Here is a 27,952-nt window from a genome sequence, read left to right on the forward strand (position 1 = left end):
TGTGACGTCATGTTTTACTACTACTACTACTAATTACAAAACAAACATATTTTGACAGTAATTAAAGAAGTAAAAATTTTGAAGTCTTCAAGTCTGTTTTTGTAGTTAAAATAGGTGAACTTTAAGAGCACTCTTGAATGGGGATGCAGTGTTCTTGTGTCTAAGATCTATGGGCAAGTTCATCCATGTAGTTGGGGCTAGATAAACAAAAGAACGTCGTCCGTATGTTTTACACATATGTATTATTAGAGTATACATATCAAAGGTGCGTATGATAGATAATGACAATATTGTAACGTGGTTTACAAGTCATTTCTACGTTGGGAAGTGTACCTTCAGATTCCAATAACATGGACAACAATTAGCACAACATCTGTTATACATCTCTTGTTAATCGCCTTTCCCATAATTTAATTTTATTGCATATGTCTTTCAACATATTTATCTCATTATGTTCCTTCTCTATATTAAATGTTGAGGGAAATGGAGCTGACATGTTTCTGTTAATTCTAGGATCCTTTGAAGTCTTTCCATGATGACAGATAAGCTTACTGCCGTTTAATATGGCGTCCAATTCGTCCCGGCAGATGCATGGACAACTATATCGATGTCCGAGAGCTAGATTTCGTCTGACTGTATTGTGTTCCGAAGGTGCCAATATTAATGAAAATGAAGTAGGTAGATGACTTCCTCTTCCACTGTCTCCATCACTCTTAGAAAAGAACAAAGTTTAACATTAAAATATTATGATTTTCCCAATAAAAGAAAGATGCCATGACCAATAAGAAAGAGTTTAGATTGTCAATACGTCCCCTTTTTCTCTTCTTATATCTGTCTACTTAGAGAACCGTGATCATTTTTTTCAAATACACGAATAAAATGCAATGCATATATATTCTCAAGAGTAAATATCATGTTACACAAGTTCTGAAAGTAAAACGTGGCCGAGAAAAAAAAAACAATATACAGAGCCATAATTTCATATATATATATATATATATATATATATATATATATTAGCTTGCTGTGAATGAGTTTGCTATTAAAAACAATTATAAACGCCTTCTAAGGAACAGAGAAAATATAGCAATCATTTAATATAGGACTCCAATATAATGACTTTTAAGATAAGAAAAGATGTTTATGAACCCGCCAGTAGTTTGTTCTGTAACTAGTGATTATTCTTCTTAAATGGATTCTATGTTTTATAATATACCTAATAATAGTTAGACGGTCGTAATAAATAGGAGTTTTTATTAGAGAAGTTTCGTCAGGTAAAAAAAGTGACTGGAAAGTCTAAAATTGAAATAAAAACAAGAATATAAATGGAAATGCATAGGGTATGACGGGACATGACATCCAATGCTTCATTAGAAAGACAAGGAACAGGAAAAGAAACGGGTAACAGTAGATGAAAGCCAAGCATACAATTCATGTTATGAATGGGTCCGAGGGGACCATAACAAAATAATTCATCTTCATTTGAGTTACAATTTTCGACCTACTGTTTAAAATTTATTGCATTCTGCCAGATACATCTCGCCACCACCTTCCAAATAGAGCCGTGGAATCTAATTAAGACAAAAACAGGATATGTGATTTGATTGGAGAAAAAATAATGGTAACTTTGTTTTTATCCACATTAAACTTTTATATGTATATAATGGCGCGCAATCTGATACAGCGATACATTTTACGTCAGATAGGCGGTATTGCTTCTAATCTATTTGACATCGCTTTATTGGAAGTGACATGTTTATAAAAGGGTGCTTATTTTCATGAACACATGTAGAAAGGCATCCATGTGTACAAAATAGTATGCTTTTCAACAAATTATCTAAAACTACTCCTACTGTTAGTATCTAGTTACTAATATAAACAAACCCAAACTATTTATTTATACAGCATGGCATTAAATACGAATATGTTTTTATCTCAATAATTGTTTGGACATTATATCTAATGCATGTTTCTTTTTTTAAATTGCCATAAATTTTGACCACAAAACATGATTTTACTACCTTATCATTTTCCTTTTCTTTCTTTGAAGTTGTTCGGAAGGGCGGCAAAATTCCATCCAACCATTTTAGCCCTCTTTGCGTGAAGACCTTATCAAGTCCTTTTCTTACGAATACTGTTGCCAAAACCTGTCAGAGGATAAACAAATAGAAATAATGCTGATAAAATCTGCTAAAACAAAGGAATGTTCAGCAACATCAAAACAGCAAATGAACGAACAATCAAATAAGCAGTATGTCGACCATACACCGACCTGGCAAATTCGGGAATACGAACAATCTGTATAAAAAGGTATTAAATAAAGCTAAGTATTTTCTATGTTATCTAGGAAAATATATGTCACATGTAATGGTAATGCTCTCAGATATGTTGTTTTAATTATTGTTTTGCGTGGAGTTGTGTTTGCCAATGAAATGCACTTATTTTAACAGAACGTTAAAGAATACCAACAGTGGCAAAAAACAATGAATTGATGACCCATTGTATGAAATATCTTCATATTTTACTTGGAGATAAAAAAAACAGTACACCAGAGTGTGGTGGGAGAAAGAATAATTGCAATTGCAGCAAGTAAATAATTTAAATGCTTGTTGCTCCTCAGTCCCCCCCCCCCAGCCCACAAAATCTTAATATTAGTGTAACGGCTGTGTTCAAGCATAACCCTTTAGGACTCCAAACCAGCATCTCTATAGAGGCGGAGAGTCATCTCAATGAGCTCGTTACAATGGTCTTAATTAATTGTGGGAGGGATTTAAGGAACGAAGGAAGGGAAGGGCAGAGGCCGGTATGGCCGAAGTGTAGAAGATGGGGAAAATACACCCATTCTGATAGCCTCTTAGCCCCTATGAAACATGTACGTAAGCTCCACAATCATCATTGTGCAAGAGAAAAACAAAAGGTTACTACGATGCAGTAAAAGGAAAATTAAATATAGCAATTTTATTCTTGCTGTAACCAATTCTATCATAATGGGAAAAAAATCTTCGTTTTGTCTTAAGATTGGCGAATGTGAGGCAAAATGAATGCTGTGAAGAAAATAACTAGAATACTGACTATATTTTTGTAATATTTATTTATATTTACTTTACATTTATTTATTTATTTATTTATTTATTTATTATTATTATTATTATTATTATTATTATTATTATTTTCTTGTTAGATAGAAAAATAGATAGATTGACGTAACTTACCAGAATTGGGAATGCTATGGATACGACCTTCACACTTTTCACCACCCAAAGGAAGACGATGCATACTACTTGGATTGCTGTGTAAAGGTGAACACGCCACAACGGAACGTGGCGAAGGTAGACGTGATCCGGTTGATATTTTAGTGGCATAAAGACCAACAATATTCTTTGAATTAACTGCACATAAAAAGAAGTAGGGAGATCAGTACAGTGTACCTTTGTACTACACTCACTATCCTCTACAATTACAATATTACTTTCTGAACTTTCTAAATAAGAGTAACCATGGGTACTCGCCATCTTCATAATATTTTCCTTGCTTTCTTTGTCATCTTAATATAGTTAAGGACATATATGCGATGCATATGCGTCTGTGTGTTGGTGTGTTTGTTTGTTTATGTGTGTGTGTGTATGTGTGAGTGTGTGTGTGTAAGAGAGACAGAGAGAGAGAGGGGGAGAGAGATCAACGAGATGCCAACTTGGTTCAGCTAGATCCAAGACAGGCAGCAATCATTCTTATTTTTGGTTATGACATTTAGCCCATGTCTTGTGAGATAATTGATTGGTTGAATTGAATTCGCCAGCGAGGGTGACATGTGCCTATCAATTATCTCATAAGGGATATTCAGACTCACGGCCGACTTAAAATCTGGTCGCCATTTAGGTGAGAAACATTGTGGAGGAAAATCTTCAAAATGTAAAACTTTGTGCTTGTTGTACAACATTTTGCGTAGACTAAAACCCGTTTCTCAGGAAAAATCTGCTCGAACTGAATAATTGAAAGTACCGTTAAAATTAGAGCCGCATTGTCCAAAATAACCGATTAAGGTTTTGCTGCTAAGCATGAAGTGTTAGTACAAGACGGCCAACTCACAGTGTAAACGTCAATTGACAACTGTTTGTTTTTCGTAATCTTATCATTATATATGTTTTTTATGTTATAGGTGTTGTCTAATGTTGTAAAGCGCTTGGAGCTTCTAAAGATTAGGCGCTATACAAAGTCCTCATTATTATTATTAATATTATTCTTATTATTATTATTATTTCAAGTAGAAAATATTTTAAGCACAATGTGTGCCGTTTCCTAAATTTCAAGTATGTTACAAGCGATCAGTCGTCACAGATCCTTCAAAACATTCAAAATATGATTTAGGTTATCGAGAAGATGAGAGAGAGAGAGAGAGAGAGAGAGAGAGAGAGAGAGAGAGAGAGATGGAAGAGTACTTGAAAATAAATCGCGCCCTTCAATCGGATACAAAAATATCGTCTGCAAGCATATATTTCTGTTTAAACGTTGCTTTATTTATATATGCTCGAGAAATACAAGCAGCAAATACGAAGCAGAACATGGAGAAATATTACACGAGGAGATCGGGTTTTACACTTAAAGAGAACGGGCGGGATAAATAGTTTCAAAGATCTGCAGGTTTTCTTCAAGAGTTATTTTTCTATAATTTTTGACACAAAATAGAGATCTACTGTATTATTTTCTTAATTGTGCTTATATCAGTTAGAAAGAACACATGATCGGACTTCTGCGCTTGACTATACATTATTTTCTTAACTCGTTCCAATAATTGCTATTAATTGTTTCCTGTTTTCATCTCTTAATTTATCGACGATCATGCTTACGTTAGGTGTAGATTTATTGGTTTTAATTTCTTAAATTTCAACAGGATCACTGTCCACTTCATAACATATGAACAGAAACACATAAACTGTATCTGCTATTACTAATGCTTTCACTGTAAGCTTTATGTAAGCGAGTTCTTTGTTCTCGGGATACTTCGCTTCATTTTACCCGTCGGGGGCAGGCAATACTTTCGTCAGCTTTTGTGAGGTCCTTACTTTTCAAAGCAAATAGTTGTAAACGATGCAATATAAATTTATAACAACAAAGAATACATATTTTGAGTATTGAAAATTTAAAACAGAAACCTCGTATTTGGACTTTTGGAATGGTAGCGTTTAGACTAATTTACAAGAGCTTCCATAAAAGAGTGGGTCTCTTGGGTTGTTCTCGCTATATATTTTAAACAATGTTAACTATACAATAATACTTATTTATCCAATCCTCCTGCGTCTGTCTTGAAGGATGTTTTTCTACAGAAAAGCATAGATTTTTAAAGAAATATTTATGCAATGAGCAAGCGGCTCATTTTTGTCTATTTTCAAAAAAGCCAGCTAAATCACGCCTAAACTAATAATATATATTTTACACCTTGGTATTACACATCCCTGTATATCATTCAGCTCCGTAATAATACATTTATGTACCTTGATATTACACATACCTGAGTACTGTTCAGTGCAGTAATGATACAAAACATTGTACCTTGTTATTACACTTACCTGCATACCACCCAGAGCAGCAACACCCATGTGGAGGAAGACGCCATAAAGTACTGGCATTGGAATATACTGCAATGCATGAAAAATATGAATTAACGTATATATTATGCAGTATACTTATCATTAGTAACTTGATTCCTATTGAAATTTGTGTTGAAGTCGGTATGTATTTGAAAGTGTTGTATTTTGATCGAATTCTCAGTTAATTTTTTGTCGAGCCTGGTGTATTTAAACGTTTTGCATTTTCATTGCATTATATTTTTAGTGTGCTCAATACAGTGAACCTCTTCCGTGTGTGGGTGGGTGGGGGTGAAATTTGGGATCGGAGGTGTGATTAGGTAGCGCCTCGGTCACTTTGAAAAGAAAATGATGACTGATATTTTAAGCTGAGTTGGAACATCCATCCACAAATAACCTCTATCAGTTTTCAAATGTAGCATTTTATATTAGTACATATAGTATAACGTAGAGGTTTTAGCATAGTGATGCATAAAAGCTGATCTAAAACCACAAAACTAGAAGTAATTTTCTTTAAAGATTATATACATATTTCCCGTCCTCCCCACACTGACAGTTACCGGTAATTAACAGATGAAATGAAAAGGTTAATCTTATTTGAACATGATATATAAAGCCAATGCTTTTCAAGGTTGAATGACAACATATTGTGTGAAGAAGGGAAACAAGTTGTGTTTAGTAGACAAACACATTATATGTCTAGAAAGGAAATGCATTTTGTGTCAGCAAATGAAATACATTATGTGACTAGAAGGAAAATACATCGTGCGTTCAGAAAGGCAATGCATTATTTGTCCATGCTATGTATAGTGACACTGGACCGACTTGACCTGCTATCGATTCTCGTAACTATAAGCAGCTTTTCAAGATAAATAGTTGAAATTTTGGGTAAAGGAGTGGGTGTTCAATTTTGCTCAAGATATAATGGAAAACATTTGTGATGTCAAATGATGACATATTTTGCTGTTGGTTCAAGTGTCAAGGGAAGTGATACTAGTTACAGTGAAACCTGTTGACAGAGAACACATACCTGCATACCTTCATGGACATGATTAGTCCATCATAGAGACCGTCATGGAAATGATTAGTCCATCATAGAGACCTTCATGGACACGATTAGTTCATCATAGAGACCTTCATGGAAATAATAAGTCCATCATAGAGACCTTCATGGACATGAATAGTCCATCATAGAAACCTTCATGGACATGATTAGAACATCATAGAGACCTTCATGGAAATGATTAGTCCATCACAGAAACCTTCGTGGACATGATTAGTCCATCATAGAGACCGCCATGGACATGATTAGTCAATCACAGAAACCTTCATGGACATGATTAGTCCATCATAGAGACCGCCATGGACATGAATAGTCCATCATAGAAACCTTCATGGACATGATTATTGCATCACAGAAACCTTCATGGACATGAATAGTCCATCATAGAAACCTTAATGGACATGATTAGTCCATCATAGAAACCTTCATGGACATGATTAGAACATCATAGAGACCTTCATGGAAATGATTAGTCCATCACAGAAACCTTCATGGACATGATTAGTCCATCATAGAGACCGCCATGGACATGATTAGTCAATCACAGAAACCTTCATGGACATGATTAGTCCATCATAGAGACCGCCATGGACATGAATAGTCCATCATAGAAACCTTCATGGACATGATTATTGCATCACAGAAACCTTCATGGACATGAATAGTCCATCATAGAAACCTTAATGGACATGATTAGTCCATCATAGAAACCAACAAGGATATTATTAGTCCATCATAGAGACCTTCATGGAAATGATTAGTCCATCATACAGACCTTCATGGACCTGAATGGTCCATCACAGAAACCTTCGTGGACATGATTAGTCCATCATAGAGACCTACGTGAATATAATTAGTCCATCATAGTTACCTTCATAGACATGGTAGTTCATCATAGATGGTTAACAAGGTACAAATAAAAATTCGACATAATGAATAACAACAACAGAAACACCAACACTATACACCCTCAGAAAAATCAGCAAGGTTAACATGAACGACATAAATATATATATTTAATATTGACCAGTGCTCTTGAATCTAATAACGTCTTGTAATCATTTAAAGACATTTAAATATCGAGGCATGACCGTGATGATTCCAAAGTCATCATGTTATCATGTTTCCACTATAATAAGGTATTCATCTTTTGACTACAATGGTTACATTCATACTGCGTTCGGAATGTCATCCTGTAGCCTTCATAGTGACTCAGCGTCATTCAAATAATCGGCATTGTAGTGTCCCTTGCCTTAAAAACCCTGTCCCCACCAACGTAACAAGCCATCTACATATCTATGCAGATATATACAAATCAAATTGCTAATTACAGTCCTTTCAAGTACACTGGATCCATCGAGGAATCACGTGAATCAGGGATTGATTAAGATAAATGCAATAAACTACAAAGAATAATGTAAAACTAGTATCTAACTCCTGATCACTTTTGACTCTTTAATGAGCCTCTTTTGTCTTGTCTAAGTTTTGATTTTTGTATTTGTCTTTGAAAAAGACTCATTAAGAGTTGAAAGCGCTCCGGCTGGTTAGATACCGGTTTTGTACTGTTTGCTGTAAGTTTAATATATATATATATATATATATATATATATATATATATATATATATATATATATATATATATATATATATAAAAGGACACTTTTCTTTTGCGTATTTTAAGCATGTTCCTTCCAAAAGAATCTTCCGCAGAAAGCAAATATAAAGTCAATATATCTCTTTCCCTGTGTGTGTGTATGTGTGTGTATGTTGTTATGATGGTCGAGGGACACACACTTTCATAAAAGATTTGCTAGTGTACAACCTCACCTTTTGTATAGACGCAATTAAAACCGTCAGGCCACTGAATATTCGTACCATCAGAGCAGTAATTCTTTGTTCTCTGGAAATAAAAATGTATTTTCGAATGTGACGTTCACTTTCTGAGTAGACACGATTCTTTTACTTGCTTTAGGAAAACAAATACTTGTGATGGCTTTTGGCTTTCTGTGTATCTTTTCCGTATCTATTTTCCTTTATAGTGATTGGCTGGATGTGGCAGAGTATATGAGAGCTTTAGGATTAATTCTTAGCGCATTGTCATTATGTAACCGGGAATTGGAACTCGCAAGGATCATGCTAAATCTTTCTTCAGATCATGTTATATCCGTCAAATACCATAACAAAAGGAGCTATACAAACCTAACATAAAATTGTCTTCGTAGCTTGGAAAATCCGAGATAATGCGGGCTGTTGTGAAATCTGCATTATTTGTTGACTGTATGAACCTGTCTATTGTTTGGCGGAGAAGAGCACCCGGAACGGTAGGAACGCTTCCAATCACCTTTTAGAGATTATTTAGATTGGATCCTTATATAGGTATATTATTGGTGACCATCTTGAAATCCGAAATAATCGGCCACAACCGTGAAAACGTATAATATTGATCCATAAATAATCGGACACAACCGTGAAAACATAGGGCATTGATTCTTAAATAATCGGAAAAAACCGAGAAAACATGTAATTTTGTTTCTTAAATAATCGGACACAACCGTGAAAAAATATAGCATTGATTCTTGAATAATTGGACAAAAACGTGAAAACATAGCATTGATTTTTAAATACTCGGACACAACCGACAAAATCAAATATATCATTGATTCTTAAATAATCGGACAAAACCGTGAAAACATATTAATTCTTAAATAATCGGACACAGGCGACAAAAGCACATATAGCATTGATTTATAAATAATCGGAGAAAACCGACAAAAATACATATATCATTGATTCTTAAATAATCGGACAAAACCTATAAAAAGACAGATAGCATTGATTCTTAAATAATCGGACAGAGACGTGAAAACATATAGCATTTATTCTTAAATAATGGGACACAAACAACAAAAACAAATATAGCATTGATTCTTAAATGTTCGGACAAAACCGACACAAAGACATAGCATTGATTAAGCTACTTTGGCGATACTAATATTCTTCAGAACGTCTTCTTTCCTATGATGCAATGTCTCGATGAACTAGGAAAAGAAATACAAAATACTTGAAGTCTCATAACACTCACGAGAAGGAAAACAAGAATAATAACAAATATCTTCAGCCCGACTTTAGTACTCTGGAGACGCAAGTGTCTAAAGTTAATTGACATTCGGTGTAACAATAACTAGAACCAAAGTAACCATCAAACTGCATTTGGTGTAATTGCAGTAATTTAAAACTGTAAAAAACGTGCGGCGTTTTGTCTGTTGCCCACACTGAACTATGTTTCTTCCGATAAGGAGGATTGTGCCTGAATAAATTTGTTTCGACATGGCATTTTCCAAAACGATTAGTTCTAAGTGTTGTATGGCTTGTTTGCTTGTAATTCTACTAGTTACCTAACTCCGAGGAAAACCGGTTTCTCGCCAGGTGCAGTGGATTCAGATTCCTTTTTTAAACTCATCACGTGAGCAAGAGCGGTAACTGTTGCTGCAACATACCAAGGAAGTCCAAGCAGTGACGTTACAGCCACCAGAATTGCGATAATCAGCATATCTAGGTGATAGCCAGCTCCTTTCTGGAAAGAGAAAGAAACAAAAAATGTTAGAATAGAATAGCACCAGGAAGCGTATTCTCGGAATATTAAACTTTTAGTTGATCGATTTATGATTAAGCAAAAATGGTATCCGGACACATCGCAAATGTAACACCTTGCAACGTTTCTGAACATGCTCGTTGCTACTATTGGCTTTGTCTCGTGCGATATATACGCAAATTCCTATTGTCTAAGCGGCTGAAATTTGAAAAATGAATGTTAAACATGCCTTTGAATTTGCTTCGGCTATGGTATACATTCAAACTCGGTATAGATGGTACTATTTCAGCTAATTAAGTTTTGGACAAAAATCATCTCTGTGGTTTGTTCTTCTCTGCCATCTTCAGCCCAACGCCGTTATTTTCATACATATCCTAATATTGATTGAAAACAAGAGTACAGAAAACGTCACTTGATATCCGGCCAAGGTAACGTTAGTTAATGAAATGTAGTTCATGCAGTTAACTTTGAATACGGATGAAAAGACACATACAGGTATGGTTTCAGGTCAAAATCATTCATTTGGGAAATTTTCTCACCCTAACAAAATTCAATTACTGAACTGATTCTGAGTTCTTTTCTCTGTAAAGGGGAACACTTGCATTAAATGTCTTTGCTAGCGATTAAAGTAATTCCGGTTTTCGTGCAAAAATAAAATACAAGGGTTAAATCTATATTATTTTGATTTTCAACTTCAAGCTACCGACTTCACGTTGATATTCTGTTTCCTTAGGTAAAAGGGTTACAAACAATGCATGTACCAAATTTAGTTGAACTCAGTAGAAGAGAACTTTAGTGTTGGTTCACTATTAAATGTAACTGCCAAAGAAAACAGAAACATTGACCTGGAAAGCACACCTATAGCTGTCTTTATTGGCAGAAGAGAATACCTTTACGAACGAAATTAGTATGTGGTGCGATTTGTACTGTCCAAAAATAAAATGAGACGGATACATCTATTTTTCTCAACAATGATATTGACTTTCGATTTACTGTCCTTGCATATGTTGGATTTTCCTGGGACAAGTAGAGCAAATATGAACCACTGCTTTGAAACCTGCTGATAATAACTCAAGTTTTCATCGGAAATAAATTGCAATGGCAAACTCCATTTTTAGTAACAGTGACATTATCCTTGGAGCTATTGACCTGAAAATCAAAATCAATAGAGGTTTCTCCTGGAGCAAGGGATACACATGCAACGATATACTTTGGAAAACGTTGAAGAAGCTTAAGTTATCGCACACCACACATAAATTGAATGCCCTCTTGCCAGGCCAGACGGACCGTAGTAATTTATAATACCATGCAATATACTTAGACGTGTTATATGAAAGAAAGTCACAGGTTCGCAAAGAAGAAGCAATATAGGTTTATTTGTTCATTTGTTTTAGATCAATATAAAGACTTTTCAATTTTCAAACAAATCTGTTAATTGCTTTGTCCTTTTCTCCGGTCCAGAATTTATTTGTAATATAATGTATACATTGTTAGAATAACGCGATTAAGCAGACCCGAACACTCAGATATTAACAGTATTAGACTTGGTTCCATATAAGGTACTACAACAATAAACATTTGGCATTTCCTGATAAACTTTTATATAGTTGAACCCCTGTCTGATGCAATATTAATGTTTCCTCGATTAATAAAATTGTTTGTTTGTGGTTCTGATGCGTGTTGAGATTTCGTCTACATCTGTTTATATTCTTTTTATCACTGAAGTTTATCTTTTTGCACTTTTCTATTATTTTTTTTTTACAAAGATACGTGCATTTAAGTATGGGGAGGGACAAAAACATTCATGTTAGAATAACCAGCCTTGAATTTATTCTCCATCCTGTTGACGATGACAGCGGTGATCTGTTGGTCCATAAATATGAGAATCGTAGCTAGCAGAGCTGGAAGGGCGCTTAATAGGTACAACCACCACGGATTCTTGTCACTAATAGGATTAATGAACCATCCCCTGCCTGGCCTGGTGGGCTGAAATTAGTAAAAATAATAGGATTGTAGCTTGGAGAACTGGAAGCCCGATGAACTGGATCTCTCATTAGGCATTCATCTCACCAACAGGATTATTTGAGCCAGCTCTGTCGGGCCCCGTGGGTTGAAATTAGTAATAAAAATGTTTACCTAGTGTTCCTTAAAATGGTATGTTTTGCATATAGCAGGAACAAGTGCGTCTTTAGAACATTGTCGCAAATCCTAAATCGTACCGTACCGACATATTTTCTTTTGCATAGATCTGAAAAAGAGGCAAAAGCTGCTACGGTATCTAGAATGATTTCTCCAGAAAGGACACTCCGTGGTTACTACCATGATACACCTTGACACATGTACGCCACACTGTTTTCTAAAAATGTTTACTATTAACTAGAACGAAGCGAATACCCATTGTAATGTTTGACAATCCATATGGAACTCATTTGTATGAAACCCGTGTATGAATTATCACAAACATAGCAAACTAATAATAACATGTAAATTTTACGTTCAGCAGAAATACATACAAATAGCAGAACAAATAATTTATACTGAAAAAACATTCATAATTGAAAACAAATTGCGATGCAAATATTATTTTTGATAAATGATCCTAAATTGGTTAGGGAAAGAACTTATGAAGCTCTATTTAGAGAATACTTAAGCTGAATTGGTAACCTATGAACCTGACGATACAATTTGGCAGATTTGGAGGGGGACGGGTAGGTAAAAATGAGGCACAGTTGACTTAAACTGAGTGCAGTAATCTAACGTTACCAATATGAGATTATAATAAAAAGATTTTTTAAAAAATCCCAACCTCTACCCCTTCACCAAGAAAAAACCAAAAAAAAAAAAAAAAAACCAAAAAAAAAACCAACTAATAAAGCATATCAGTTTATGGTCCAAAAGTCTAATGGTCCAAAAAGTCTTAAGTCGACCTTCCGGACCTGTTTGCAAATTTCTTCCGTGACGAAGTAGAAACCATTAGAGATAAACTTGACAACACAGTTTCAATTAACTCGTCGTCACCATACAGGTGGGATTCAGAATTTCAGCGGCTACTATAAGCGGCATTTGAACCTGTCGCTATGGATTTAGTACGTACAATCGTGATGAAGAGTGCACCAAAGCTATGCAATTTTGATCCAATTCGAACATCACTGCTGCTTGAGTGATTAGATCTAGTATTGCCTTCACTAACTGATGTTATTAATACCTCTCTCTCTCATCAGGGGAATTCCCGTCATTATTCAAAATTGCCAATGTAAAGCCTCTGCTGAAGAAACCAACACTCGACCATAACGATTTAAGAACTACCGCCCATTTTCTAATCTCCCATTCATATAAAATGATCTTAGAAAAGTTATTCTATGCCAGCTTGTATCTCATCTGAATTCCAACATTTTATTTTAGCAATGTACAATCTGCACATCGCCCTTGCCACAGTACTGAAACTACTTTTCTAAAAGTAGTTAATGACATTCTCTCTGCTTTGGATAGCGGAAAGATTATAGTCCTCACCCTCCTTGATTTGTCTGTATCATTTGACACAACAGACCATGATATATTACTTCACCGTCTCCAGCATCTATTTGGCATTCATGATACAGCCTTACTGTGGTTCAGGTCCTACTTGGTCAACAGGACACAAATTGTGACTGCAAATGGAATACACTCTAGCCAAGTTAACCTATGTTGTAATGTCCCGCAGGGGTCTGTTCTTGGACCTGACACCCATATATAAAATCTAGCCGCCCAACTGAAGTTGATGCTAGCATCCAAGGTGTAGAGAGGAGCATTTCGGATGTGAAATTAAAGAGGACATGTAACAAGCTACAGATGAATGATTCACATCCTTTACATCAAACAATAAATATCAGCAACACCAACATTAAATTCACACAGTCAATACGAAAACCTAGGGTTTACTCTGGACAGTACTCTCACAATTCACCAAAATATCATGAACATATGCAAGGCTGCATATCTTGAGCTGAGATGCATCAGCTCCATTCGCATATATCTTTCAGTTGATGCCACTAAAACACTTGTGTGTTCATTAGTACTTTCAAGACTGGACTATTGTAACTGAATTCTCTTTGGTTCCTCTCCATATCTACTCCAGAAATTTCAACAAATTCAAAACACAACTGTTCGGATCATACTTAGAGTACCACGATGAGGACAGACCTCCAGCTGCTCTGAACCCTACACTGGCTATCCATTCGATCCAGAATCAAACACACAACTTGTTCTCTGTGCTACGTTTCTCTGACTGACTCCAGTCAAACATAAGTATCCGACCTCACCCATGTGTACACACCAACAAGATACTTACGCTCATCCTCTGACAATAGTGTACTCATTATTCCCACTGTGAAACCGGTCATATGGACAACGTTATTTTGCATACCAGTGCCCAGCTAAGTGGAATGAATTGCCCACTGAACTTAGACACAAAAGCACACTTATTTCAATTGCAACAACAAACTAATAATGGTTCCTATTCTTATGTCACTGGTTTAGGCTCGAATAAACAGTAACACAAGAAAGAGTGAAAACGACAAGCTTTTAAGAATACAATACTTTATTTCACTTAAAAAACATCATGAAAAAGCAAAGAAATATGAACTTACAGTTTTAAGGAATCTAATCCAAAAATAATCCAAAATATAATCGGAGAATAAAATTTTAGTCTTCCTAATAACACAATGTTTTAGTGATTTCCCGACGAAGAATCCAAGATGGAAGACGATGACGTATGCTGCAATCTGTAGTGTTGAAGTCTACAGTTCCTTGTAGAAACAAAAATTATCACTCCGGTTTCTGATAGCTGAACAAATGTTTATAAAAACAGTCCTTGTTCCACAATTTTACATGAGCACACATGTTTTCCAGAAAAATAACAGAATTAAGTCTTTTGTATCCAGGTAATTTGAAATAGCTCCAAGGTAAGTAATTTGAAATAACTCTAAAAAGCAAAAGATACAACTAACCGTTTAACAGCCCAGCTCCTATTGAGATTAATTCCCCAAAACATGGTTATACGGGCTTTCTAAAACGTAAACCAGGGTCACGTGATCATCTTCTGGAAGTTTAAAGAAGCAAGTATTTGTTACAGGTCAAATTTCATTAGTGTGACCCTGACGAAAACCACTCATTTTTACTCTAAGAAATAAAAATAAACCTTTATATCTTAAGACAAAGTCTCATCATGACCTTGGAAAGAACCAACCATTTTAAAATAAAATATGCCTTATTTACAAAGGTTTTTATAAATTCTGAAACAAGGTGAACAATATTTTTTTTTAAAAGTGACAAACAATTAAATTGAAATAAATATATTTTAAGTAAGAATTAATCAAATCAAATATACATAACACTAACCTAAATATTTTCAGCATGTTTTTATGCTTTTTAGTTTCATCGTGTTGGTTTTTTGTAATCGTATCATTATATGTTTTTATGTTATAGGTTTTGTCTAATGTCCTAAAGTGCTTAGAGCTTCTAAAGTTTAGGCGCTATACAAAGTCATAATTATTGTTATTATTATTATTATTATTATTATTATTATTATTATATGTAAATAAATCTATTGAATTTTCTCTCGATCGTGATGACTTAATTTCCCTCAGCTTTGAAAATACATCTAGTACAAGAAGCCAATTATTTGTTGTAGGTTTCTTAATGCACTACTCTGGTGTTTCAGCAGACTTTGACCTGTATTTCAAAGTTTACAAATACAAGACGATCATAGCGACAAGCGATTGGATATAATAATAATAATTATAATAAGAACAAGACCAACAAGATCTATTGGCATGAAAGAAAAATAACCTGTAAAAAATGTAGCATGCAATATATTGGACAAACACTACAACAAGTTTTTAAGAGAATGAATAATCATCGCTTTCATATAAAAAATTATAGAGATTCTCAGTTTTCCTCTAATGTTCCAACACACTTTAACACCAATAATCACTCTCTACTTGATTTTTCTTTCATGCCAATATATATTGTGCATGGTGACATGAATAGACTCATAAAAGAAACTTATTGGATTCATAAGTTAGATACTCTGTATCCTAATGGACTTAATGCTAATGCACTATATAATATTATATAATTTAAATTGATATATTGAATATCCTTTATAACAATATAATTATATGTATGACTGTTTGTCTCTAGTTTATTTTATTATTTTACTAATTCAAGTTTCATTAGAGACTCGTGTATCTTTTAGATCCTGTCATATATAATTGTTATGATGATGCATATCATTTATGACGTTACGTAATGACGTAATTATTGTTTTAAAATAAAAGAGGTCATCCGTTACTTTCAAAACATTGCGTGCCTGAAGAAGCATACATTAAATGCGAAACTAGTTGCACAGAATTTTCGGCTTTTGTGTTGTTTTTTTATCACAATTCTTAAATTTTTCAACAACATAATGGCATCAAATTATGACCCGCCGAGAGTAATGACGTTTTTGAAATATCAAATATTGAAACTATCTGAAAAACAAATGAAAAGCAGCCTTCACAGCAGTTTCTGAACAATTGTGTTGAGGAGGGGATCGTTCCATCAGGTTTACGACTGAAACTGAAGATATACATATGAAGCGGAAACGAAGATTTCCAAGATTCTATCGACAGACTGTTACATAAAGTCTCGCTAAACATAGTTGAGAGATTAGCAGAAGAACAACCAAAAATATCACAAAACGTCGGAAAACAGATGGAAAATGTTAGGGATGAACTGAGGAAGAAAATAGATGGGCAAAGACTTTTCAGTTTCGACCAAGAAATATATCAAAAAACAGAATCAACGAAAAATGATATACTTCTGAAGCAAAATGAAAAATTGAACAATTTACGAAAGAGTAAAGGAGAGAAAAATAAACAAGTCCAAAAAGATGAAGAACAGCATATAATCCATCAACAACCGAAAAAACAGCAGCAGAAAAGCACCAAATTATCACAATAGAAGAATAAACAGCAGCATAAAAGCAACAAATCAACACAACAACAGAGTAATAAACAGCAAGAAAAGAAGTATTCTAAACCCATAGAAACTACTGTAAGGAAGAGTAATACACCTATAGCACCTCCCAAAACTTCAGTAACCCAAAGAGTCAACATAAGTAGGAATTTTGAAAATTCAAATAAGAACCAACAGGATGAACAACAGCGAAAAAACTTGACTCCCCCAGTGCACAACAAAGAAGACATACGCAGAAGCCGTAAAACGGGGGGAATCAGAAACAGTGACCATGAGAAAGACACTGACAAACCTGGTAAAGATTTTACAAGGTCTAATAGAGACGACATCACAAGACAAAATAATAGGAGGTTCCACAGATTCAAAAGTAGAAGAGAGTGGAAAAAAGAAACAAAGCGAAGAAAACAAATTAAGAGAGGTAAAGAAACAGTCTTAAACCTCTCACGTAGAATATTAACTGATAATGACTATATACTGTTAGGCAAAGGGCTAAAATTTTGTCCCAAACCAAAATGTTACAATAAAATTAAATTAGCTGAAGAAATTTTTAATTTCTCTAGACGCTTAAAATTAAAAGAAATTTTTTTATGATAAAGGATACAAGAATTCAGAGAGTAAATCGATTTCTTTTCATTCTAAAAAAATGGGTTATTTTAACACAATTAAATCATCTTTTACACCAGCTAGTGGACGTGATTCATATTTAGATTTTTATATTGACTCGATCACAAAAGAGATATTAACTGATAATCATAAAAAGCAATATCATAGTAATATTTCTAAGGACGAAATTAAGTCTTTATATAATCTAATGAATGACGACGGTATAGTTATTAAAAAGACTGATAAATCAAACACTGTTAATATTATGGATCAAGATGATTATGTTAAAGAAGTTGAACGTCAATTAAATGATGAAAAATACTACAAACATATTGACAAAAACCCGTCAATAGAAATTAAATCAAATATTTCAACATGCATTAATGAGATTGCTAAAAAATAATAATTCCGTAATTGAGGAATTTGATACTTTCCCTCTTAACATACGTACACCTGAATTCTACATATTACCCAAAACTCATAAAAATCCTGACCATAATTTACCTTTAAATTATCCAGGACGACCAATTATATCAGGTTATAATTCATATACTAAAAACCTATCCAAATTTATTGATAGTGTTTTACAACCTTTAATGAAATTACTTCCTTCATACATTAAAGATACCACTGATTTCATCAAAAAGTTGAAGTCTGTTCCACAGCTATCTGATAACTCAATCCTTGTATCATTAGACGTAACATCACTATATACCAACATTCCGCATGCAGATGGTATTGAAGCATGAAAATATTTTATTGATAACAATCTTAATAATAGCACACTATCTAGTGAAGATATATGTAAAATAATAAAACTTATCTTGCAAAACAATTATTTTCAATTCAATAATATGAATTACATACAAATAATGGGTACAGCAATGGGTAGTCCCATGGCTCCTTCATACGCTTCCCTTTTCATGGGTAAATTAGAAAAAGATTTTCTTCAAAGCGAAAAGTTTAATCCATCGGTTTGGTTTAGATTTTTAGATGACATATTTATGATCTGGAACCATTCAAATGAAGAACTGAAAAAATTATTGATCGCCTGAATCATTTTCATCCGACAATTAAATTTAATTATATTGCATCAAGTACTCATGTTTCATTTTTAGATGTAAATGTAATAAAAAATATTGATAACACTATCTCTATCAATATTCACATCAAGGAAACTAATATCCACCAGTATGTAGAATATTCTTCATGTCATCCCATGTCATGTAAAAACGGTATACCATATAGCCAGGCCAAAAGATACCGACGCATTATTTCAGCTGATTGTCAAATACAAAATTCTTTGAATAAATTACGAACCTATTTCCAAAATTGAAATTATCCTACATACATAATTGATTCTGTACTGAACAAAGCCTTTAATCTTACTCAACATGAGGCTTTAAACACAGCAGAATGTAAAATAGAGAGAGATGTAATTCCTTTCACAATACAATATAATCCTTCATTACCTAATATAGGTCGTATAATTAATAAATATTATAGTCTCCTAAATTTATCCAAAAAAACTAGCGTCAAGTCACTTTTCAAAATAAACCAGTTCTCGCTTATAGAAGACCCAAGAATTTGCAAGATTTTTTAATCAGAACTAAACAGACAGAAAATAAAAAAATACACTTTTCGTCATCTAAATGTAACTGACACCGGTGTTCTGAATGTGCAAACATAAGAGAAAGTACTTCTTTCAGTAGTGCTAATACAAAAGAGGTATTTTCTTTACGCGATAGCACTAACTGCATATCAACTGATGTGATTTATTTAATAACCTGTAAAAAATGTAGCATGCAATATGTTGGACAAACACTACAACAAGTTTCTAAGAGAATGAATAATCATCGCTTTCATATAAAAAATTATAGAGATCCTCAGTTTTCCTCTAATGTTTCAATACACTTTAACACCAATAATCACTCTCTACTTGATTTTTCTTTCATGCCAATAGATATTGTGCATGGTGACATGAATAGACTCATAAAAGAAACTTATTGGATTCATAAGTTAGATACTCTGCATCCTAATAGACTTAATGCTAATGCACTATATAATATTGTATAATTTAAAATGATATATTGAATATCCTTTATAACAATATAATTATATGTATGACTGTTTGTCTCTAGTTTATTTTATTATTTTACTAATTCAAGTTTCATTAGACACTCGTGTATCTTTTAGATCCTGTCATATATAAATGTTATGATGATGCATATCATTTATGACGTTACGTAATGACGTAATTATTGTTTTAAAATAAAAGAGGTCATCCGTTACTTTCAAAACATTTCGTGCCTGAAGAAGCATACATTAAATGCGAAACTAGTTGCACAGAATTTTCGGCGTTTGTGTTGTTTTTTTATCACAATTACAAACGAGATGACATTTTGATCACTTGATACATAGGATTATCCAATTGAATAATTAGTTTACCTGTGGTGGCATCTGATCGGGTGGTTCTATACGTGTATGTGGATCCCATGATCCAGGTGGAAGGACTGTCATGTGGTTCGAAAACTCTTCCATACCGGCCAAGATATCTCGTCGACAATTGGCTTTGTAGACCAATGAGCTGAACACCTGCAGCAGAAGATGAACTATATATGATATTGCTTGTTGCTTCATTTCACAGGCAAAATATAGCCTATGAGGATTGTTCCCTATGTCGTGATTGCCTTTGTTGACAAACTATGGTAAAGACCCATCCCTTTTTATAAATTCTAAATTGTTTTTAAACAGTGTCATTTAAAATTATTATCTATGTTGTGGTTCTAGTCGTATTTGTCATCATCGTCATGATGAGCATCATCATCATCATTAGTCAGTTCTTACACGCGAATGATATAGAGGTCTAGAAAAAAGACAGATCTTACCTCATCCATGAAGAGAACTCCCATACATCGCGTTGCAGCCTCGCAACTTGCTAGTTGATTCTTTGGTCCCAAAAGAATAAAGAGAAACCGAGTGCACAAGTCAACCTCAGTAATATTTCCCACGTTACGGGCTTCCTTCAACCTTACGAATACTCCGATTCGCTTTGAGAGTTCTTCCACCTCTCCAACCATTAGGTTGGCCACTTCCGTTCCACGTGGAATCTTCCGCATGAAACGGCTATTTGCCTATAGGTAATGAAAAAGGAAAAGTTACCAAATGTAGCAAGTTTAAAATAAAGAACCCCCAAGACTCTAGTAGAAACTAGTACCGCTGTATGTTCCCTAGATGGTAACATTTCCCGCTTATCGGATTTCCTCATTTATGTTTCGATTACTTTTGTTATGATAAAACTTGTCCAGCGCTTTGAAAGCATACCTTCTTTCCACCGTCTGAATAAGGCTGACACGGAAGTTTCAGTGCAGTTGTAATTAGGAGATGACGTGTTGGTCGAACGGAGAAGTTTACGGTAATAATTGTCATTTACGTCCAAACTGAGATTTCTGGTCAACGGAAATCCAATGTTTTAGGATATGTCTCATGCAGCCTGTAGCAAGTGCTATTGTTTCTTTTACAAGTTCAATAATTTCTGAGTATTATGGCAAGTCTTATATTTATGTCGTGGTCAGGAAAGAAAAGCTGGATTTATTTCACCAAATCATCAAATGCTATGTGATATATAATGGTGTGTGTGCATGTGTCGAGGTAAGTAAAAGACTCATCTATTCGACCTTTATTTCACTTTTGATAACGTTAGCTAGTTGTTGTTATTTCAACAGATTGCTAGTCACTGAAGTGATGGCCAGGCAGGAAAGTACACATTCATCAATCGTACAATAATAATATAAGTCCTTAAAAACCAGAGACAAATTACTATCATATTTCCCGCATCCAATCCTGCCTGGATATGTTTTATCAAGGCAGAGAAACTGAAAAGGAAAGAATAAAGGTACGAATAATTTACACACTCTGTCAGAGAGTACGGTTAAATTTATTTTATTCACATTATTCGCAAACAGCTTTCTCCTAATCTAAGTCAACGAACAATTCGCAAAATTTAACGTTTTTAATTAATTTCTTCTGCGAGTAAAATAATCATTTCAATAAAACCAATCATGCAAATGAATGTTATTTTAAAGACATCAGAGCATTGCAGAATGCAACAAATGTACTGCGCAGGTGCATAATTATGTCAGTCACCTGTAGGAAAGATCTTTCATTGTGATGATGAAATCCATTTTTGCACGTACAAATGTTGCTTTCATTTCTTGTCACGTTTGCCTACCCGCGATTATGTAAGTTAGGAACAAAGGGATGGGTTAGCGTCATGAGTTTGTCGACCCTGCACTGCCGTGGTGATTCGTGTTTGTACAAGAGTTCTCTTCGTTAGGTGTCAAAAATAACATGTAGACGTTAGAAGCTTTGTTCTAGAACATTGGACCCTCGATGCTGTTGTAAATCTCCCGCTTTGACAGATGGCCTGAGGCTCGTCTGTTAACTGCACCGACTGGGGTAGAATTGATATTCAATCGGAACTGAGGAAGGGTGGGACCATTAATTCGAACCAGAATTTAAGTCATTTGTGCTGGGAACGAATTAGTCATTGTCAAGCATCGTGTTGACAAGTTGTAGCAGTTGTAGCAATAACTCCGGGAGCAACTCGTGATTTGGCGGGAAAAACCTTGGTACATTCAAGGACAGAAAGCTTCGTAAATTTCAGTGAGTTATTTGTTCGATTGTTGCAGAATGTTACGGCATTGTAATTGTGATTATGTACAGTATGTATATTTACTTACTAGAATCGTTAGTACGTAGAATTACCTTTGTATTGTTTAATTTACATGCGTACTTGAGAAATGAGCTATGATTATGTAGATTGCTCGCTCGTCAGAATTAATATTGTAATTCGCTAATTAGTTACTTCGTGGTAAACTAGTGTATTTATTTATGTGACATTCTAGATTTTGCAATTGTTGAATTAAATTGTGACTTTGGAAATGGTTGCAGTGTGTAAATTTAAATAATATGGATATTTGAATATTGGTGTACACTTGTGGCAGTGTAATGTACAGAAATGTGTCGGATTGTTGTGATATTGTTGAGAATAATGCCGTTAAGAATATATATATATATATATATATATATATATATATATATATATATATATATATATATATATATATATATATATATATATATATATATATATATATATATATATATTGAGGTGACGCAATTTAGTGATTTCTGTATGATAAGTAGGATACCGCTTTTATTGCAACGTTGTTTTCTGTAAGAAAGTGTGGGTTTTTCGATGTGCACGAATGCGTGACCAAAGATGTAGATAGCCTTTATCTGATGATTGATTGTTGATGTAGTATGAGGCGAGATGACTAACACAAATGCTAACGTCCTTGTGTTTTTCGTAGGAAGCTTTTGGGGACAGGACTACCGCGTAGTCAAGTCCCGTGTCTCAGAGAGACAGGATAGAAGAAGGCAATAGGCCGAGAACAAGCCTAGTTGCTGGAGAAAGAGAGAGAGAGAGAGAAGGAGAAGGAGAAAAGGAGACAAAAGGGGAAGAGGATAGGAAAAATTGGAGTATGGAGAACGACGGAAGGAAGGAAGGAATTGGCGGAGTAAACACAGATGAGTAGAAACCAAGTACGGGGGAAAGCGATCTCACACTATAATCACGTGATGAAATAGGTTGTTACATGGTCGAGAGGAAGAAGATTGGTTGAGAAATTAATATGGTTTAATTTGTATTAAATTGTTATTCTTTGAATTTCACCTTTGTGTTCTTAATAATTTAATTGTCGGTATTGCTGACTGGGGGCTCGAAGCTTTACCTATCCTATCACTAATTTCACTTCTTACAAAAACGAGCCAGGGTGGGAATTCCACAGTAATTCAAATAAATATTGGGAGCATCCCACCCCAACGCATAACAGTGGGTCACATAGAACTTCACATTTATATATTTATTGCATATCAATGTCAGACATTCGCTATACAGCAGACTTCACAAAAAATGGATATGTATGTATTTTGAAATCAACATCGTGGGCGAATAGCGGGCAACAAGTGCTCCAGGAAGCATTGCCGTGTTCTCTCTGTGTATTATAACATACAACATCATAAAGCACATGTAAAATAGTTTATTTTTCACGTTAAGAATTGAATGTTTGCTTTCGAACTCTATCTTGGTCAATGACGATAATGACAGTCCTTCTGACGAAAAAAATTATTTTGAATTATCTTTTTGTTTGCCTACTCAAATTAAATTAGAAAATAAGACTGAGACAAATTCAGGTCTGCATTTCCTCGTCGCTCCGTCGGAACTTATGGGCATAAGATATAGTATATACCATTTTTCTTAAGTTGTGTTACGTACTATTGATATAATGTGAAATATGTATATTTGTATACTTCAAAACATTTTGAAAGATAATATTAATTATATATAACTTGAGGTGTACACTTGGTCATGTTATCAAATAAACATTTACATGTGATAATTATTCTTTTCATTGCATCATTTTTATCCTTTCTTGTCAAAGCGAGTGTACACCAGGAATTGTACATTTTGTTAATTCAGATTATCTGGAAGTCGTTTACCGTTACCAGGACTGACCTAATATAACGTATCTATTTGCTCACTTGTTTCTACAGTAATACATCCTTCTTGAAATTCGTGCTAATGATGACGAGGAAGAAAATGTCAAGGGTATATAAGTAAATTGTTTTAAAATGTAAGAATGTATTCTGCAACGGCCATCATCAACACGAGTGCTGATAAAGACGTTGTCTAAGAGAATAGACGACATAATTTAAACTGAGAAACGTATTACGCTGATGAAAGACACTCCAGCTGATAAATATATTCATGCATACACACCTTAGGTCCGAGTGACAAAGACTGTGCAGAAGCGCCCGAGTTAAGTTGGGAAGGTACCTCCTGTTGGTTAGACTCACTCTGTTCAAAGCCCACTAGAACATGTGTAATAATAACGTCAGTGACAAAGCTAATGCCTATTGCAAAGAAACCCATATGAGAAATCCCGTGGGTATGTTTATTTATTCATTCATTTTACCTGCATCAGTACATAAATACGTGCTTCTCTGGAACTCGTTCTGGTGCCATGATTGGCAATGTCTTATCATTTAGCATCATTAATTTATTTTTAATAGAGTCTGATGTGCGTAAATTAACTGCAGTTCAATGTAATATCTGCTATATCCAACGTCTAAAGCGATAAATATACATAATTTACTTTTTCACCACTACTTTGTCTCCATTCTGTTGAATCTTTGCCACCTTAAGTATTATGAACTAGATGGCCTGTTTTATTGTCATACTTTGGCAAGGAAAACATGGAAAACATGGACGAAAAATTGGAACGTCATATAAATGATCCATTAATTAGAAATATTAACAAGAAAGCATATTTGTTCCCCAAAAACTAATCAATAATTTGCTATTTAAAACGCGGATTTACCTTTGTAGATTCCGTTTGCTGTGAATGAGTTATTCTTTCTTATCCCTGTGCTGCTTGCGATGCCGTTCATTTTCATGCGGGAGTCCTTGTAACCTGGATTGGAACGCCCATGGGGATGTTTATGATGTTTCAGTAGCACTGCACGGATGTGGTTCCGAATGAGGCCAATAACATCTCCCTCTCGTATCCAAGATTCCAAAGCACGATCGTGATTGGTAAAATAAATGGAACTGTATATTCCAATTGAAATAATGAAAAAAGACAAAAGGACAAAAAAGCGCAAGAATAAACAATAAATAAACAAACAAAAAGAAAGAAAAAAAACCACAGCAAATTATGAATGTGCAGTGTACCTACAATAGTTTAGATGTCTCCAATAACTAATCTTCTTTTGGAAACAGAGTTTTGTTATTTAAGACTTTAAAAGTCCGTTCATTTCCATTTTTAATTCAGTCCCAGTGACACATACTATGGATATGTTACGTCTTCCTTGTGATTCGAATGGATAAAAGCTATAAAAGTATCGATTTTAGACACTTTCAGCAATATTCATTGATAAATGAAATCATGTCAATATGACAGAGATTCCCGAAAATAATAGAACCAAGAAATGAAAACAAGAATGAGTTCAATTAAACAGATTTGTTTTATATGGATTACGTAGAATCATGCAGATGCATCCAATTCTTTCAGCACAGCTGATGTTATAGCATAAAACTGATATAGTCATAGAAAATCCCCAAACCAAAACTACTTATTCCTACATATTCCTTGGATCGCACTTATTTGGAAACGTATTTTGAATCGAAAATTTCCACTGCCCATTAAATAACACAAACCATGCATTTTCGGTTAAAAAAATATAATAACAAGGAATATATATGAAAATTATAGCTTCTCACTTGTCCGGGATCCGAAAATTGTAATCTCGGATTTTTTAAAAATCGATTCCTTTTCCGCCTTGATGTACCTTCTTTTCCGTGCCTTTACGAATAAACCTTTCAATAACTATCTATCAATAATTGCTTGCAAGTTATCCACCTCTGGCAAACATGTAACATAGTTAAGACTTATGTTAGTGAAGCGTAATTAATGGTTGTTAGTAAGAGTCAAGTTAATGAAGACCAGACTTTATAGTTAGCTTTCATCATGTCCTCACACCTTTGGTACGTGTATCAGTAGTGTAATTATATGTGCCCAGCAAAAACCAGAAAAGAACAGAAAGCTTTTGAAGCAAAATGCACATGTATATTTCATCACACGTTTGCATCAAATCGTATTCTCTTTCCTCCTTTCATTACTGCTTGCTTTAAGTTTTTACACCAGTGATAAGGATGGCATGTTTAGTAGGTCTTTACACGAAGTAGTCCTACAGCAGACCAACATGCTACGTCAGCCATGCTGCTACACTCGACATCCAGCAATACAGGGCATGTTGAGAGAAGCTGTTTCAGTTCCATGAAGGCTGCCATAGACAGAGATGGCACGTGTGGTTTGGACCATCTCTTTCCTCCCTCTTCCAGTACCTCTTCGAACTTCACCCATCAAGAAGAATCACATCATCATTATTAGGTCCATTTCTTTTATTATGCTGTATATCTTTACTTTTCTGTTCATTCTTTTTCCTTCAAAGGTTTATTTTCAATTTTCTCAGAATTGTTTCCTAAACTGCACGAATTATTCGTCCAACTATTTCAAATTCTTCTAAAGGATGCTTCCGGTTGGGAAACAAACCTGTTCTGTTCAAATGAGACCAGACTATCGTCAAGTAAGAATTAAAGCATTTGGTTTCCTTAAGAAATATTGCACTCTAGACCACAAAATGTAAGGATTATTTTCATACATCACTCTTACAAAATTGGAGAAACATTGCAAAATTATCTTCAGATATGATTTCAGTTGACAAGAAGAGTTAGTACAAGGAAATTATATAATTTTCAAAGGTACCAATAAGAAGTACACATCAACTTCTGCATTATAGTAGGCTCAAAAATGTTTCCATTTTCTTTGCCATACCTAGCCATCTCTTTCCAAACAAGATCTTCCCTATATGTCCGCAAAACGTCCATCTGGCAGAACAAGAGTTTTACCGCCTCATCTTTCTCTTTGCAAACAACATGTACTGAGATGTTGTCTGTACTGGTGACATCCTGACTGGACGAGGAGGAAACTTGGAAACTCGGTACCACTTCGTCCGGCAGATACAAGTCCATTCTATAAAATAAGTGTTAATAATACTTGTAAATTTGTTTGTGGAAACAGTTTAAAATGTAATCACGCTCGCTTTAAAGGTAGGGACTTTGTCCATCTGAATAACATGCATCGTCATGACGTAAAAATATGTTTGATGATTTGTCTGTTTTATGGAAATAAGTATATCTAATGGTTTGTTACTTTCACCGACCACATTGTCTTATATTAGTTATTGATTTAATCAATAAATATATCGATGGACGAACCCATTCATCTTATTATAGTGTTCGCAGCTTGAGATTTTATAGAGTGTTAATTTTGTTTTAATCGGAGGTCACATCATCTATGATTTATTATGTAAGAAATATATTCTGATCTTAGGTTACAAAACCCACTACAAACTGACACACACGCACGCGCACACACACGCACGCATACACACCCACACACACTACATATGTAAAGTAAATAGAAGTTT

The 27,952-nt window shown here is 34.4% G+C and overlaps 1 protein-coding gene across 1 annotated transcript; it reads right to left on the minus strand.

The window, feature by feature from the left end:
• Nucleotides 1-376: 376 nt before the first annotated feature.
• On the minus strand, nt 377-27,494 carry LOC149789505 (sodium bicarbonate cotransporter 3-like). Its single transcript, XM_089972459.1, has 11 exons — nt 27,298-27,494; nt 21,657-21,711; nt 20,725-20,970; nt 20,285-20,431; nt 12,059-12,223; nt 10,041-10,219; nt 8,473-8,545; nt 5,565-5,633; nt 3,213-3,389; nt 2,022-2,147; nt 377-712 (listed from the first exon to the last, which is right to left on the minus strand). Exons 1-11 carry the CDS (start codon nt 27,492-27,494, stop codon nt 377-379), a joined length of 1,770 nt encoding a protein of 589 aa, XP_089828585.1.
• Nucleotides 27,495-27,952: the final 458 nt, after the last annotated feature.

This window comes from Sinohyriopsis cumingii, chromosome 10 (assembly GCF_028554795.1).
Source record: "Sinohyriopsis cumingii isolate HCF-2022 chromosome 10, ASM2855479v2, whole genome shotgun sequence".
Taxonomy (NCBI): Eukaryota; Metazoa; Mollusca; class Bivalvia; order Unionida; family Unionidae; genus Sinohyriopsis; species Sinohyriopsis cumingii.